Raw genomic sequence first — 17,007 nt, forward strand, 5'->3', positions numbered from 1 at the left:
ACTTAGGGGTTCTGAATTATACAATTTATGGAACAGCACTGATGCAAATGGAAGAGGGACCATGCAAGAAGCATACAGTTCATGATTATAGAGCCCTAAACATAACCAACTTGATGCAATGCGGTCTCCAAGCCTACATAGTTACTGGGGCATATGATTTCACAAATAATTCAGGACACTCCTTGACATCTTGCTGTTACTAACATGGGACTGAGGATGTGTGGATTAGCACAGGGTGCAAAACAGTGTAAAGTCTGACTTGGGTTAAAGATGTTTTTCCTGGGGTAATATTGTGCTGTACATTATAGTGTCCTTGATTGGCCTCAGAATGGAAGTTTTTCAGAATGGAAGTTTTTTGTAAAATACAGACCAGAAGTCACTCTACCGTGTGGCATCTGCTTTTTGTAGTGGAGGATGTAGTATATGTAAAATGAACCCTGCAGTGTATATGGAGGGCTAGAGCATGGATACGCACAATTGTTGAAACCATTTTTGATGACATGAGTCCTTCGGAGTGTTGAATTTAGAAGCAGAATCAGGTAGAAGACCTCTACCTGATTCACATTATGACAATTTTGCCATCACCAGGGAGATTCTGCTTCTATGGGCTTATTCTCCTTCACTTAGATTGTGTTGGAGAAAGTCACTATTTCAGTTACAAAATGACTAACTGGTGAGCTACAGTAGTGTCCAAACCAGCAAAATGCATCCTTCACATTCTGTTATTCACATGTTGTTATCCATAAGAATTTAGCAAATAATATAGGTAGATAAAAAATCAGCCTGTTAAATGTAGCCTCTTACAGTACACATGCTTGTAAGTTCGTCAAAGAATGAGTAAACACAATGAGTAGAACATTGTTTTTTTTTTGTTTGAAAGATGAAGTCGTGGTCTGCGCCTGTGTAAAGTCATGCACTTTTATTAACAGAGGCTGAGCTCTTAAATGGTGTAGAACAGTGAGGATGCTTCTTTAGAGTAGTGGATGAGTTTTATCAAATTGTTTGCACATCATTCATGACCCTGATACCGCTGTAATGGAAAATTGGTAATCCGTCTGAAAATGAAACTTTTAATTTAGAGCATGGAATCTTCAGTGAAAGGGAATGTCCTCTGAAAGGAAGATGCACAATATTTTTGATCACTGAAGACATTGGTATTTAGGAAGCCAATGAGCTGTGAGTCCAGTCACTGTACAATTGTAAAGCACTGGCTGTAGAGTAATATGAAGACAAGTAATACAAAACCTTTCTAAAGCAGTGAAGACTCGGGTGAATAATAGTAAAGACTGCAAGGAAGCGTCGATGTGTTCTAGATGGATAATCAACCTTAGGAATTGTAGAATGGTTAAGCGAAATCTGCTTTGTTTTTGAGCATTGGGAAACCCTAGTCGTCTCTAGGAAGCTAGAGCTGAGAAGACACTAAATAAATTTTCCTAAATTGAAGAAGCTAGCAGTGAGAAGGGAAACAAGTCTGGTAACAATCTGTATTATCTTGAAGGCACTCTGTACTCCTTTGTCCTGATCTCCATCCTTCACAGCTGGTTTGGGATTGCCTTTGTTTCAAGCAGGACTCTAATCTGCTTCTCTAAAACGAGATGCTGTCCCTTTGCATTTGTGTCCTACAACGCACGCTTCCTCTCCTTGTGTGCAGGCCCTTACCCCCTATCCGTTTGTCCCTTTTGGTTCCATTCCATTTCTCCAGCATTGGGTCTGTGATAGTTTCAGAGGCACAATTTATTTCTCATCAGTCTTGGAATTCTCCATAGTCACTGTTTATTGCACATACATTACACTCAAATAACATTGAAACAGCCATATATTAGTTGTAGCCTACCCACCTCATTAGGTGAGCCTCAATCCAGCCATCTACTTTAGTTTTTTTTACTAATGTTTAGTCGCTATTCAGTCACGTGAATCTATGACAGCTCTATTGGTGGAGAAAAATAAATGTGTGCCAGGATTCTCTCGGATATCCATACAAAGTGGAATATATCATTCAATATATATATATATATATATATATGCAAGTGTGGCATCTCAGGAACAATTTTATACAACATTTTTAAATAAAGTAATATGCTTATAAAATGCCAATTTTTCTAGTTTTTAAAACGTAATCAGTTAAAGTTACAGAAAAATACATTTGGCTGAAAATGTCACTGTATTAAACCATGCGAATACAAAAGACTAAAGAGAAAATGTAGCCTCTGTTAAGGTGAGCACTAATTGAGCTAAAATGAAACTGCTTGTTAAAGATTCCAGAATCTGCTATCCTTCTAATTGTGCAGCAGTTCGTATTGAAGAAATACAGTGGAAGGATCCCTGCTTTTAAGTGATTTCCTTGCATTAGCTCTGGAATGGGGAGGCAGAATGGGATGTTTATGGGTTTTAGAGAGAATACCCATGACAGATAAATAGGACTTCAGTTCTCAGTCATAGGCTTCTCTCTGTCATCCATAAAGAGTAGTCGAGTAGCAAGCTAAATAACATGCCCAGTTGAGAAACCAAAGGTATAGGCGAAGGAATCTAGTTACTAAACAGATAGATTATGCAGCAAAGTCTGACTCACAATGGTATCAATTCTGGAGTTGGAATCGATCCATTAGTGCTTTGCAAAATGTATCAGCTGATGTCCAGGTTGCTGCTCTGTAATTTTCCAGAATATGAACTTTAATAATTAAAGCAGCAATTGGAGCTTTCCCTCGCATAGAATGTCCCTTGTCTTGCTTGCTAATGATGTCTTAGCTTTCCAATAACATGAGACCACCCATCTTAACTATGGTTTGCTTAGGGTATACAAGGCCTAATTAGAAACCGCTCTATAAATGTTTAATAACTGCTTCATAATTAATTAATACATTACCTGTTGCTAAAGTTCTCCAGCACTTGTATCTTTTATAGATTCACATAGGGCCTACTCTTATAAGATTTTTTTATAGCACTTCAAAAATAAGAAGCCTTCTCGCTGCTGGGGCAGTCAAGCTCTGGCTCCCTTCAACTCACTGACTGGAGTTTGGAGTACATAGGGAGATGGATAGGCTACACAAAAAATACACATTATTAACTGGGTGTTTATGTGCACTGATAAGTATACATTATTTACTGAGGATTCCCAGTCTGACAGCGAGGAATAATCCAGGCATATGCATACATGGAAGCTACCCATGCTGGAGAACCATAATTACAGGTAAGTATCTTTTTCTTTTTAGGCTATCGTTCTCTTTGAACTGTTTTATGCATGGAGCCATCTCTTTTGAGAAAATCACTTTTACCCTAAACAATTCCTCATTCTAAAATCAGTTTAAAAAGCTCTGCATTTCAAATTTCAGGCCACTAAGGAGTTGCCATTTACCGTGATGAGAAATCTCTCAAACTAAATGCAGTTGTGATTTTTCAATATTAGCTGATGAGGTTTTAGGAAAAATGCAATATTTTGTAATGATGGCTTGACATTCAAGCTTCATCGCCTCCACTCCTTTATTAACTGAGTAGTTACTAATTGTATCCATCTTTCAAAGTTAACAAGTTGCAAACCTGATGGAGTATTCTTGTAAGATAATACTTGATTTCAGTCACTACATATCTAAGACAGTAAACCAAACATAACCCTTGCTACAATCTACTAAGTAGGCAGCATTCATTTTGTTCTGGGGGTGCAGTTTACTAGTCCGTTTCTTTCATGCACCACACTTCCCTTATTTGGGAACCAATGCATCCTTTGATCAGTAGTGGTCTGAAATCACTCGGAACCCTTGATCAGAGTTGTGGTTGTAGTGCAAATGGTCTGCCATTTCTGGACAGGGGCAAGAAGCTCTTTCTGCTGGTTCCTCTGACATTTGAGACTCCTGCTTCTTACAATCATGTATTTGCCTGCTTTAAATTGGAGTTCTACTTCATGTTTCCATCATTGGGACTAAACCTGGGCACCCTAATGTTTTAGGTGGTTTGGTGCACTTGGGAATATAAAACCTTGACATTTATTTTCTTATTTCAGGCTGCTATAGCATAATTTACAATAACGGATTGTTGCCTTGAAGAATGCTTAATGGGGCTTTAAATAAAAAATTCAGAACCTGTAATCTGCTCAAGACGTGGATCCTCCACATCAACCTTCTAGAACTCATGGTTTCATCCTCTTACTCCTTTCTTTCACTCCTTCAGGATCAGACAACATTTGTGAAGTGTTCTACCTACAAGCATGGGGGCAGAGTTTGATAGATTATGATCCAACTAGGAGACTTGGCTGTCTAGAATACATTCTTTCGGTTAGGCCACATAGAGAGAAATAGAGGTGTAGAAGCAAATGCTTTGGCAGACCGTACAATGCTTACTCACCACGAGTTACCACTAAATCAGAAGCTCCTATTAAACTAAGTAAAGTAAATATTTGACCCCTTAGTCATTACTTGACACATGCTATGACACATGCTATAACATCATGCTATGACACATGCTATTACATGAATAGCTTGAAAGACCTCTATGTTCCTGTTTGGTGTTTGCTGGATGTTGACAGTGCATGTTGCCTGCCTCTAGGGCCTCTCAGCTGCTAGGTCCAAGCTCAAAATGGTTAGCCATAAGTGTCCTGCGTCTGGCAGAAGAACTTGGCTTCAGACTGAAAGGATCTCTCATATCAGCCTTGGTACTTCCTTGCTAAAACGATCAATACACTGTGATGCTCATCGAAAGAGGACAAGCTCAAATGCTGGAGGACGTTCACTGAATCACTGACGTGAAGGTTAGTAACTGGAGTAGTGCCCCAGTCTGGTGAGCTGATAGCTAGAACTGGAAAGTCACTGTAATTGCAGTAGACTTGAGTAAACTTTGCAAACAACATCAGTAGCTATCTTCAGTTAGTGAAGAGAACAGTGTTGTTTCTGACCATGCACAGTAAACAGTCCCCTGCTTCCCTAAATGCCAGAACCCGAAGGAGAAGGTGAAAACGTTATGGAAAGGAACATTTTGTATGCACGTATGTGGCATTTCAATAACAAATCTGGTTCTAGGTGGGAGTACTCTATTCTGGGAGACGGGATGAACTATTTGCTGCATCACGTTGTAGTATTATTTAAACAAGTGAGTCTTCAGCTCTATTCTAAATTAAAGTGTTGGGGCTGTCCCGAATGATACTGGGATGTTATTCCACATCCAGAGTGCATTGATGGAGAAGGCCAGTTGCCCAGTTGACTCTTTCTTGAACTTAGTCTGAGAGTGTTCTGACCTGACTCAGTGTGTGCCAAGACCTACCGGAGATGGTGAGCTTGTCAGACAGATATTTGGTAGAGCTTTTTGTGTTGGCTTTGTAAATGTTGCAGCTGGCCTTGAAAGTGATGCAGGCCAAGAAGTGGAGTTCCATCAGAGTGGGGTGATGTTGTCCTATTTCTTCATGTCCTTGATGAAATGTGTTACAGCTGGTCTTATGCCTTTCAGGGGCTAATATAAAGTCTTAGAGTCCGTGATTAGAGCATTCAAACCAAACCAATGCAAATTTATGAGAGATTGAACAGCAAATCTTAAGTTTCTTTTTGCGAAGAACGGTCTTGCGTTCTTTAGCAGAGAAAGCTGGCACCAAGCTGTCTTGGTTTTCTTGTTGATGTGTTACTTGAGGATGAGGTCAATGTTAAGGGTGAATCTGAGTGATGTGGCATTGGTCTAAAGGTTGGGCTTGAATCATACCAGGTTGCTTCTTGGTCCTGGCAATTAGGACATATTCAGTTTTGATGGGGTTAATTTTAGTTAGATATTGGGCATCCAGGTCTGGCTGAAATTGGTGTTTGTATGTCTTGTCAGCCACACAAAAGGTGAATGATCGGTGTACAATGTAATTTTGTGTCCTAACTGGCAATATAGGAATGATTTGATCACCCATTATATTGCCAAACATTATTCTTCAGTAGCAGAATAGTGTTGTTTCCTTGGAAGTAAATTCCGACTAATGTATAGTACTGATTGTGATATTTCTATATTCATGTGCTGCAACAAAGCCGCCCCATCCGTTTATCAGATGCATTTGTTTGTAAATTTTTAAAAAAAGTAATGATAATAAATATTCCCAAAAATGTGGACAGTTTATCACAGACTGTTGACACAACTTCTGCTTTAATTCCTGAAAACGTTGCCAAAACCTTACATCAATTTTTTTAATTTCTGGGTTCACGTTTCCTGAAGAGGTTAGTTAGTGGTCCCACTACTTCTGCAAAGTTTGGGATGAACTTGCAGTAGTATCCCACATCCTTTTGATGTTTTGTTGCAGAGTTTTTTGAATGGCTTGTACCTTATCTATTTATGATGGATTTCACATCTACTTGTATATATCCTTAGTCGTTCACTTGCTGTCTTCCCAACATACTCTTATTGGTATTAGCTCTCAAACCTGTTTGATCTAGGGCCGTTAGACCTGCTCTTTGGAAAATGGCAGTTTTTACCTCCAATTCAATACATGGATGATAATTTATATTGAAAAATAGAAGTGTTTCGGGGTTCCCTTGTGCAGGCAGGTATGTTTATGATGTCAGTGAAGATACATATGACGCAGAACTGAGATTGCAAATAAGTAACATTTGCTTCTAGCCCTCGCAGGTCCAAACATAAGATGTCTTTGTCTGTGTCTGCCCAAGCAGGAAAAAAAGTCCTTGTCTGTTTCTGCCCAGGATGTGTGTCATCCTACTGAGTTGACTGAAGTAGTGGGAGGATGAAAGAAGTGTCAGGTTGGAAACTAGTGACGTCACCTCCTGTTGAGATGGATTCTGCGATGTTTTGATGGCTTGCTTAACTTTTCTTATACCAAAAGGGAGTCACCGTTCCTAAGTAGAGAGAGGAAAAAAAAGGAAAGTAAGAGGTACTCTTGTTGTGTGGTACTCTATTGTGGGGGGCAGTGTGTCCTCATCTTGATGTCCTCACACACCCTGAAGGATGTCATGCTTCCTCTTTGGGCCGGCCCTGCAATGCCCCACGGGTCTCTTTTTCTGAGATCTTTTGAAAAAGCCGTATGGGTGCGTGGGAGTAAGTGGCAGTGAAGTCCTAGAAGGTGTATTAAAAAATGGCTGGAGGGAGAGCGATTCATTTTTATTAAGGTGATCCCTCTGTCATTAATAAAACAAAGTGTATGGTGCTTCTTTAAAGGGTATTATGTCCCTTGGTAGCTGGGTAACTATATGTTCCTAGTGGAAATATGTTCTGGTCAACATGTTTCGCGCTTTAATGGTCTCAGGGGGAGATCCAGGGCGCTTAGTCAGGACCAAGTGAGAAATTTGTATCTACAGTGGCCCAAGAATTTCGGTACCTCCGGATATATAAAGGAGTAGAACTTCCCTTAGTAGGCAGGGTAAGATCACATGAGATCATGGAGGGTCACTTGAGAGGGTTCTCTCGGTGCATCTGGGCTGTGTCACCTGTGTGCCTCCGACATAATACCCCTTAAAGCAGCACCATACACTTTGTTTTAATAATGACAGAGGGATCACCTTTATAAAAATAAATCACTCTCCCTACAGCCATTTTTTACTACACCTTCTAGGACTTCACTGCCACTTACACCCACGCACCCATACAGCTTCATCAAAAGATCTCCGAAAAAGAGACCCTTCCGGGGACCCGTAGGGCATTGCAGCGCCGGCCCGACAAGGAGCAAAAGCTCAATGATGAAGCATGACATCCTTCGGGTGTGTGAGGGCATAAAGATGAGGACACACTGCCTCCCACAATTAGAGTTGCACACGACGAGAGTACCTCTTACTTCCTTTTTTTTTGTCTCTCTACGTAGGAACGGTGACTCCCGTTTGGTATAACTTTAACTTCGGGCACGGGTCAACGGACCTTTTGAATAGCTCCTAGAGTCCCCCTCTTTTGATAATTAGGATCGGTTACATTTTCTCCATGGCCATCCAGAATCAAGTTCCTTATTATGGTCTTTGTCTCCTAGGGACACATCTATGAACCTTGTGGCTGCGAAGAGCATTGTTTTGCTAACTTGTAAGAGGTCCTTCCATTTTCTCCCAAAGGTCAATTACATCATATTTCTTAACCCCTCCCCTGCTGGTGACGGAACCACTCCGTCATCAGCTGCGGTCGCGCTGTGCTGATGATGGAGCGGTTCCGCCACGGCCCGCTCGGCGCGCCTGCGTGGCGTGAATTCCGCGCCTGCGCGGCGCGAATTCCGCGCCTGCGCTGGACGTTCCATTGAGCGGGCGGGGCATGACGGAACCGCTCCGTCATCAGCACAGCTCAACCGCGGCTGGCGACGGAGCGGTTCCGTCACCGCGGCGGCTGCCCCGCCCCCTTAGCACTGCGGCGGAATAGGCGCCGCAGTGAAGGGGTTAAAGTGCTCAAGGTGAAGCTCGACCTTCACACTGAAAGTGTTACTATACTACAATATTATTTGGAGCGAGAATGAATCCTTATCATATTCTAATCTACATGACTGGTTTTATTGGTTGAACAAATATTTTATAATCTAGAGGTCTTTAAAGATTTGAATGTTTTACCAGGTGCCTTGAAAGAAATATTTTTGTCAAAAATGTGGGCATTTATCACATGTGGTGGACCATACAACAAATGACATGAATCTACTATTGCCAGGTGGAACGTTTCTTGCATTTTTAAATCCTACAAAATCAAAGAGTTTAATCTTCACTTGCAGACAGACATCAGTAGCATAGTCATTTTAGCCTCTTATACATTGTGACAAACCTTATTTTTTAAATCATGGAGCCTGATGTATGTACACCAGGGCTAGGACTGTAACACATTTTTTAGGATAACTACATAATATAACTTTACATGCATTGAATTTAAATTGAACTCATTAACATAGTCTTCAGTTCTGAAATTCTTGCACCTCTGCATGACTCTCCTACCCCAGAGACATGCTTTCAAAGGTTTTGCACTGCTTCATGCCTAGTTGCACCTTTGATAAATATTTGTTTCGGTCTAAAATCCTAATCCCAGGCCGGTCGGAGGGAGACCAGGATGAAAATGAGGAAACGACTGTTTTCCCGTTATTTCAAATAATCCTAGTGTGTTATTTTCCTCTTCTAAGCACTCCCCTCACCCCTTGGTAAATACATGACTTGCAGTACAGAGTTACAAAATTGCTCTGGAGATCATTTTTGCCTCTCTTAGAAACCACGTTATTTTCTGAGTACTGAAAGCCTTTTGACATGAAGCTGCAATATCTGCTTACATGGAAGCATCTGTCACCCGAGAAGCAAGAGAACTCTGGTAGGGACCTCCAGAAAAGATCCTTATAGGGGTCAGATCACTGGTTTTGTGGTTTAGGTGATACGTCATAGATCAAACAGTCATATTTTTTATTTTACTGGTCGCTCCGGCCTGCGTAGAAAGGGAATGACAATGCGTTCTATTGTTAAGATGTGCCGGCACTGAAGTGTGTTAGGTGAATATGCGATTTGTGGTGGAGCACAGAAAACACTAGGGGTTAGGTAAACGTAAGTAAGCTGTGAGAGATTCTGTCTGCCTATATTTTGACATAGTTTGTTTTTTGTTCATAGCGTCTAGCTCTGATGTACAGAATGCAAGTAGCTAACATTGACAAATTTGAAGAAAAACTTCGAGCTGCTGAGGAAGAATTGAAGATCGATTTGAAGGATCGGATCCCAGTCTCATACAAACGCACAGGTTTCTTTGGAAAGTAAGTGATCTATTTATATATTTTGATCAACTCTTTTAACTGTAGATCCTTCACATTTTGAATTTCCCCAGGTGCCAAACTGGATGTGGAACTTTTCCAGCAATAGCTGCAGCACACCGAAAGGTGGTGCCATTGGATCCTCAGCTACATCGCACTGCCTCCAAATGGAATGGCATTTGTTGTTTATAGGCTCCCCCCCTGCGCTCCGACATCAGTTTTTTTATTTCCGTCACCTTTGATGCTGATCTGGCGCTCCCCTCCCTATTTGTCTCTGTGTTTTACCGCTTATAAAATCAATCTCCTCATTACAGAGCTAGGCAAAATGACTACCCCGAAGACCAAGGAATTCAAACTGTGCCTTGACTGCAGGAGGCAGATGTCGATCACAGATTTGCATAATATCTGCCTGTGCTGTTTATAGTTTAAGCCTGACATTAGGTCCTGCGATAAGTGTTCCCTAATGCTGTCTAAGGCCTTCACTAAGCCAGAGGTGAACCTGTATGTAGCCGAGAACAAGAAATTGAGCAGATTGTGCTTGAAACTATGTAAGTAAGTGGATGGATCACTACTACATCAAACTAAATGCCACCAAGACTGATGTCATCCTCTTTGGTAACAACCCCTCACTCTGGACTCCAGACTGGTGGCCACCCGAACTGGACTCACTCCCTGAACCAGTAAACAAAGTCAAAACTCTGGGTGCGTTGATAGATAAAGAACTGAAGTTCAGGGATCAAGTCAACAAAATCACATCAGTCTTCTACCTCTCGCTAAAGCTCATAAAAAAGATTGAAAGATTTCTGCCCCTGGAACTCCTGAGAACGGCCGTCCGCACACTGGTTGTCACGAAGATAGTTTACTGTAACAGTCTCTATCTCATTCTCGCAGCTGACTTTGAAAAGAAGTTCCAGACTTTGCAAAACGCGGCGGCTCGTTTTCTTCTCAACATTCCCCAATATGAATCGGCAAGAGGAGCCATTAGGAAACTGCACTGGCTGCCTGTTAAACAACGCTGTAAATGTAAGGCTCTTTTCCTGGCCTACAAGGTGCTAAATGGACTAGGGCCGGATCATTTTAGAGAGAGGCTCACATGGTACATCCCAGCCAGGACACTACGCTCTGGCTCTGCAATTCATTTGATTGTTCCCCCTTTAGGAAAACCAACTGGGGAGGAAAGAGCTTCTTCAGGGCCACAGCAGTGCTCTGGAACAGCCTTCCAATGGCACTGAAAGTAGCGTCCTCTCTACTCACTTTCAGAAAGGCCCTAAAGACCTGGCTGTTCCCCCAGGAGACGTAAGGCCACCCGGCCCAAGCTAAACATGATGAGGTCATCTAATACAGCAACTTTTTCAGGTCCTATAGCGCCAAGATGCCTCATGGCATGAGTTGCGCTTTACAAATTATATAAATAAATAAATTATATAAATAAATAAACTGCAAGTCCTGCTTCTAGTACCGGTCATTGTGCAAGTCAAAGGCGAAGTCTGAAGAGACTCCTCGCCATAAACACAAGAAGTTCAAGCTTAACTCTTCTCGGTCCTGTCACTCCTGTTGTGGGAAAAAGTTGCACATGCAGCACTCGAAGGACCTGGCTCTCCCCCTTGTGTGACTCCGTCTATTCCGAGGCTAGTGCTACCATTCCCCTAGTTCCTCTGGGATGCGGTTGGACTTGCAGCAAGTAGAGGCCTTCAAGGAGGCAATGCTGCCACTTTTCCAGAGCGTCTTTAGGCCCCATAGCTCTGCAGAGGCCTCCAGTTGGATTTTAACTATCTGTGCCTGTGCTCCATCAATGGCCCAGTCTTACAAAACTTTGCCTAAGGCCACACTGGTTACCTCCACTCCTGCGCTGGCCTAGGCTCCAATGGTGCCTGCTCTGGATCCAAGCCCAAAGCCTGTTTTTGATTGTAAGCCGATGTCTGCAATGCTCAGCCTATGACCCGTTTTGAGATAACAAAGGGGCAGGCAATAACTTGGGAAGCTTCCTAGGCAGTTCCACTCCTTTGATGCCACTCCCGCCAAAGACTAGACTCTATTTGGATCAAATTCAGATGCTGTCCTGGGCTTAAAAAATCCACATGATAATGACAACGACAAGGAAGCGAATAATTTACTTCCACCTTGTTATGCTGATCATGGCTTATATCTAGATTTAGAGAAAGCCTGGCCCTAGATAGACCGAATTGAAATGCCCCACTTGAGCCCCCTACGGAGGAGACTGCCTCTTTTGCAGTGCTAGTGTGTACACAGCAGAAACAAAGGTAAACCTGTTGACTGAGATACTGTATGCTGAGCAAGCCACTTAAGAACCCTATTACAGCTTTAACAGAGATATAGATGGTGACGAGATGCAAGCCATACTCTGCTCCTCTAGTAAGTCACCATGTGAGTAGGCTTCATAGGCCTACCCTTGGATATCAGGCATTTCTACCAAGCACCCACTTGGTTCATTCTTCCACCAGCAAGGTAAACCTAAACACATTCCTCACTGCTCAGCCTGATACAGAATTGAAGCACATACACAGTTTCAAGAAGAGGATGTTCTCATCTGCCAGTCTGGCTTTGAGGCCACTAAATGCTGTCTTCTGGTGTGCTGACGGCATGTCCTTTGGGTATGGCCAAGGATATCTTGCCTTCTGTTCTTAGAATTAAAAAAATGCTTTTGCTCAGACAATTCAAGGTGGCCCTGAGGCAGCTAAATAAGTGCTAAAAGCTGGTCTTCGTACTATGGACTGTGTAGGTTACGCAAAGGGTGTGTCGGTCACGTAAAGGGTGTGTAGGTCACATCAAGGTTATCAGTGTGATAATTAGGCATTGCGGCTGGATGCATGTCGCAGGCTTTTCTAGGGACATACACGTGTACCTATTGCAGATGCCATTTGATGGCTCCAGGAGAAAATCTGATTTTGTGCTACAGCACTTCCAACACAGCTTGTCTACCGTCCGCTCCTTTGCCTTGCTATTTCCAGCACCATCACTTCCACTAATAATACCGACAATTCAGAGGATACTCTTGGCTCTCGTCTATTGCCAAAGGCAATTCCTTAGCTCCTGCGGTAGCCCTTACAGCCTTTTTCTGACTCCAGAAGACATGATGGCAGAGGCCATGGTTGCCAGCAAAGACAGCAAACCTCTTCCTTTCCTCCAGCCAAGCCACTTTGACCCCCCCCCCCCTTCCATGGACATGCACAGCCAGTAGGGTGGTTCTGAAATATGCAAGGAAAGAGATTCTGGGGTAATCAAAACAGAGTTTGACTCTGTTTTCCATTGGGATTCCTATTTGCTTATCTGGTGAGAGTTATATTTACCATCAAGTTTTTGCCGCAGTAAATTTCGGGTTAGCCAGGACCATATTGAAATAGATGCTGTGCTTTGATTTCAGTCATATACCTTTGCTAAGAAACTTTCATGCTGATAGATACATCTGCCGTGTGGATTCCTCACCTTGTGAATATCCCCCTGCGTCAGCAACATTCGGAAATTCTTTTTGTAGCTTCGCGCCGATGTGGATTCGGACGTCACAGAGGCACGGCATCGCTCGCGACTCCGCTGACGTCACCGACGCCTACAATAGGCCCACGCCGGCGTGATGACATCAGTTCCCTTTTTTCCGCGTCGTCGACGCTAACAGTTTTCTGGGATCGTCTGTAACCTTTACTGTAACTTTGTTACTTGCTAAATTTCTAGTCTCTTTGTCTTCTCATTTTCAACATGACCTCGAAGAAGACCGGATTTAAAGCTTGCGGAGAATGTAACAAAATAATGTCCATTACAGATCCGCATGAATGCTGTTTGTCGTGTCTGAGCTCCGACCACGACGTCGAGGACTGCCAATCCTGCAAGATGATGACACCAAAGGCTCTCCGGGAGAGAGAAGCAAAACTTCTAGTTGCCAAGTTTAAAGAAGGAAAAGAAAAGAAGAAGTCAAGATCGCGAACTCGACGTTCGAAGTCAAGATCTCGATCGCGGTCGGATGCGTCCTCGGCCCATGCTTCAAGATCTTCTAGAAAGAAGCATAAAAAGAGAACCCATGAATCCCGACATCGATCGAGGAAGGAGTCGGGTTCCAAGCCGAAGTCACAAGTGAAACTGGTCGAGAAGGTAGTTTCTTCGGCTTCGGAGGAACACGATGTCGAGGTTGAGGCGTTGCATGCGAACTCACCGAGTTCACCGAAGCAGAAGACTGTTCCATCTCCGGACCCATCCCAACCTTCAGGTCGGGAGGATGAAGGTGAGGAGGAGGAGGTTGGTGAGGGTGGAGCTCAGATGCCCGAAGGTCGTACGACTCCGGTGCACCAGCCCGAAGAAGAAGTCGACGTCGTTTCGACTCCACGCCCTCAAGAGCAACCTGGGGGTTCATAACCAGCCTTCCCGGCTCCAGGTCAGGACCCTACGCATTTCCTGAATGCGATGTTCGGAATCTATTCAAGGGCTATGTATCCCTCTGGGGCTCCTACTGGTCCCATGGGTCCGATGGCATATGGTCGGGGTGTTCCTCATTCCTATGCACCTGCGCCCTTTATGCCTTTTATGCCGGCTCCGACGCCGCATTGGCATTATCCGACTCCGGCGAGGCCTTCGACTCCGAAGCCATCGACGCCGAGATCGATGACTCCGATTCCTTCGACTCCAGTTCCATCGACTTTGATGCCGAACCCTGAGCGGCGTCGTGAATCTCTCCCTCGTCCGACGTCGAGTTCGACACCGGCTCCGGCTCCGTCGGAGTCGATTGCGGATCCGACGGCTTCGAATGTGAAGCTAAGATCTAGGCGTGAAGCCCAAAGATTAATGGAAGAGGAAAGATATAGAGGGGAAAATCTGGAGGAGGGCGAACTACAGGATTCTGAGGTCCCTTTTGAGGACCTGTCTGTAGCTAGAGGCCTAGAACTGTCACCTGAATGGGACCTTGTTTCGGTTTCTAATGAACCCTCAAAGGATGTGACACCTTATCATGTGGTGATAAAGAAAGCCGCAAATTTATTGAACATTGCTCTACCATCTGCAGAATTTCAATCTAATCTGCTCACAGAGGTCCTTCACTCTCCTTCTTCAGTGACTGAACCTTTACTACCTTTTAATGATGCCTTAAAGGATCCAATTTTAGAGATTTGGAAAAATCCTGTTTCAGCTCCTGCTGTATCTAGAGCTGTAGCTAGGAGGTATAGAGCAGCTCCTGAAGACCCGGAATTTTTAACATCTCATCCTCTGCCGGAGAGTTTGGTGGTGCAGGCTGCCTGTTCCAAAAGATCTACGGGTGCGTTTCCGCAGGTCCCAGCGGAAAAGGAGTCGAGAAAGCAGGATCAGGCTGCTAAAAAGGTCTTTTCCTCTGCCAGTATGGCTTTAAAATCCACAAATGCAACCTGCTTGATGGGGCGTTATATCCACGCTCTTATGGACACTGTGAAACAATTGGTGCCCAAAATACCTGAGGAGGATAGGAAAGACTTTCAGGAGGTAATTTCTGATACTCAAGCTGCAGCAAGGCAGGTTATCCAAAGTGGATTGGACACGGCTGACTCTGTGGCGAGGGTCATGGGTTCTTCAGTAGCGACAAGAAGAGCCGCATGGCTTAAATCTAGTGAGTTTTCTACTGATGTCCAGGCTGCATTAATGGATCTTCCTTTTGACGGGTCTGGATTGTTTGGGAAGAAGGCAGACACTGCTTTGGAACGCTTTAAAGATAGCAGAGCAACAGCAAAGTCGCAGGGGCACTTTTGTAAGACGTTCAAGAGGATTTGGCAGATCTTCTTTTCGAACCTATAAGTCAACCCAACAGCAGCCACATCAGCAGCAAAACACTTTATACAGAGCTTATAGAGGCAAACAAAGGGCCCGAGCTCGGGCCGTAATGCTTCCTCCTCTTCCTCCTCTTCCCCATCCCAGCCCCCAGCCACAGCAGCAAAGCAGCCCTAGATCCACCATTCTGGATCATGTGGGCCCAGTGGGGGGCCGGCTTACCCATTTTCTACTAGATTGGGAATTGATAACATCGGATCTTTGGGTTCTCAATCTTGTAGAGAATGGGTATGCTCTTCCCTTTCGGGAATTTCCCCCAAATTATCCTCCTTGCCAGGGTTATTGTTCGGAGGACCACCTGCTTCTCCTGCAGGAAGAAGTCCTGGCATTGTTTCGAAAAGGTGCGATAGAGGTGGTTCCAGAGCAGGAGAGGGGTCAGGGATGCTACTCCCGGTATTTCCTGATCCCCAAAAAGGATGGCAGGCTTCGGCCAATTCTGGATCTCAGGATCTTGAACCTTTACCTGAAACAGGAAAAGTTCAAGATGCTCACTCTTGCACAGGTTCTTCAAGCGCTGCTGGAAGAAGATTGGATGGTGTCGATCGACTTGCAGGATGCGTATTTTCATATTCCCATCTTGAAGTCGCACAGAAAGTATCTCCGTTTTACGGTTGGGTCGCAACACTACCAGTTTGCGGTCCTTCCGTTTGGTCTTACTACTGCGCCTCGAGTCTTCACCAAGGTGATGGCGGTGGTGGCAGCACAGCTCAGGAGGTCGGGGATACACGTGTTCCCGTATCTGGACGAGCGGATCTGACTTGGCGGAGCGTGGAAGGCAATCTGTCGCAGGGAAAGCCTTTTCAACTTCCTCCATCGGTGGCCAGAGTAATAACGGATGCATCCACTCTCGGGTGGGGTGCTCATCTGGGGGACCTGGAGGTCAAGGGTCTTTTGTCTCCAGAGGAAAGGTTGCTTCACATCAACCTTCTGGAATTACGGGCAAAACGTCTGGCGCTCAAGGCCTTCCTCCCTTCCCTTCGCGGTCGGTCGGTTCAGGTCCTGATGGACAACACGACCGCGATGTGGTATATCAACAAGCAGGGAGAAGTGGGGGCGCAGTGTCTCTGCAGAGAGGCTCTGCGTCTCTGGTCCTGGGTTCAGGACCATCAGATTTGTCTGATGGCAAATCATCTGGCCGGGGTTCAGAACGTTCGTGCAGACATTCTCAGTCGACAGTTCTCTGTCGACCCCGAGTGGAGGCTTCACCCGGAGGTGGTTCACGACATCTTTCAGATGTGGAGGACTCCTCGGGTGGACCTGTTCGCTACTCGTGAGAACGCTCACTGTCTGTCATTCTGCAGTCTCCAGTATCCGATGCAAGGAGCCTTGGCGGACGCGTTTCAGTTGAGTTGGAGCTCGCAACTCCTTTACGCGTTTCCTCCCATACCTTTGATTCCTCAGGTTCTGAGGAAAATTCGCCAAGACCGGGCCCAAGTTATATTGATCGCCCCGGATTGGCCAAGAAGGGTGTGGTACTCAGACCTTCTCCACCTCTCCTCTCACCCGCCGCTCCGTCTCCCTCTCAGGGCAGACCTCCTCTCTCAGATGGAGGGGCATGTTCTACA

General features: G+C 44.5%; 1 protein-coding gene across 1 annotated transcript in view; it reads left to right on the forward strand.

The window, feature by feature from the left end:
* The window catches only part of SPG7 (SPG7 matrix AAA peptidase subunit, paraplegin), a 329,497-nt gene that overhangs the window by 73,520 nt on the left and 238,970 nt on the right, over nucleotides 1-17,007 (forward strand). Inside the window, exon 5 of the mRNA XM_078670829.1 lies at nucleotides 9,510-9,649. Within this exon, the coding sequence (XP_078526955.1) occupies nucleotides 9,510-9,649 (140 nt within the window). The remainder of the gene's footprint in view (nucleotides 1-9,509; nucleotides 9,650-17,007) is intronic.

This window comes from Lissotriton helveticus, chromosome 12 (genome assembly GCF_964261635.1).
Source record: "Lissotriton helveticus chromosome 12, aLisHel1.1, whole genome shotgun sequence".
NCBI classification, from domain to species: Eukaryota; Metazoa; Chordata; class Amphibia; order Caudata; family Salamandridae; genus Lissotriton; species Lissotriton helveticus.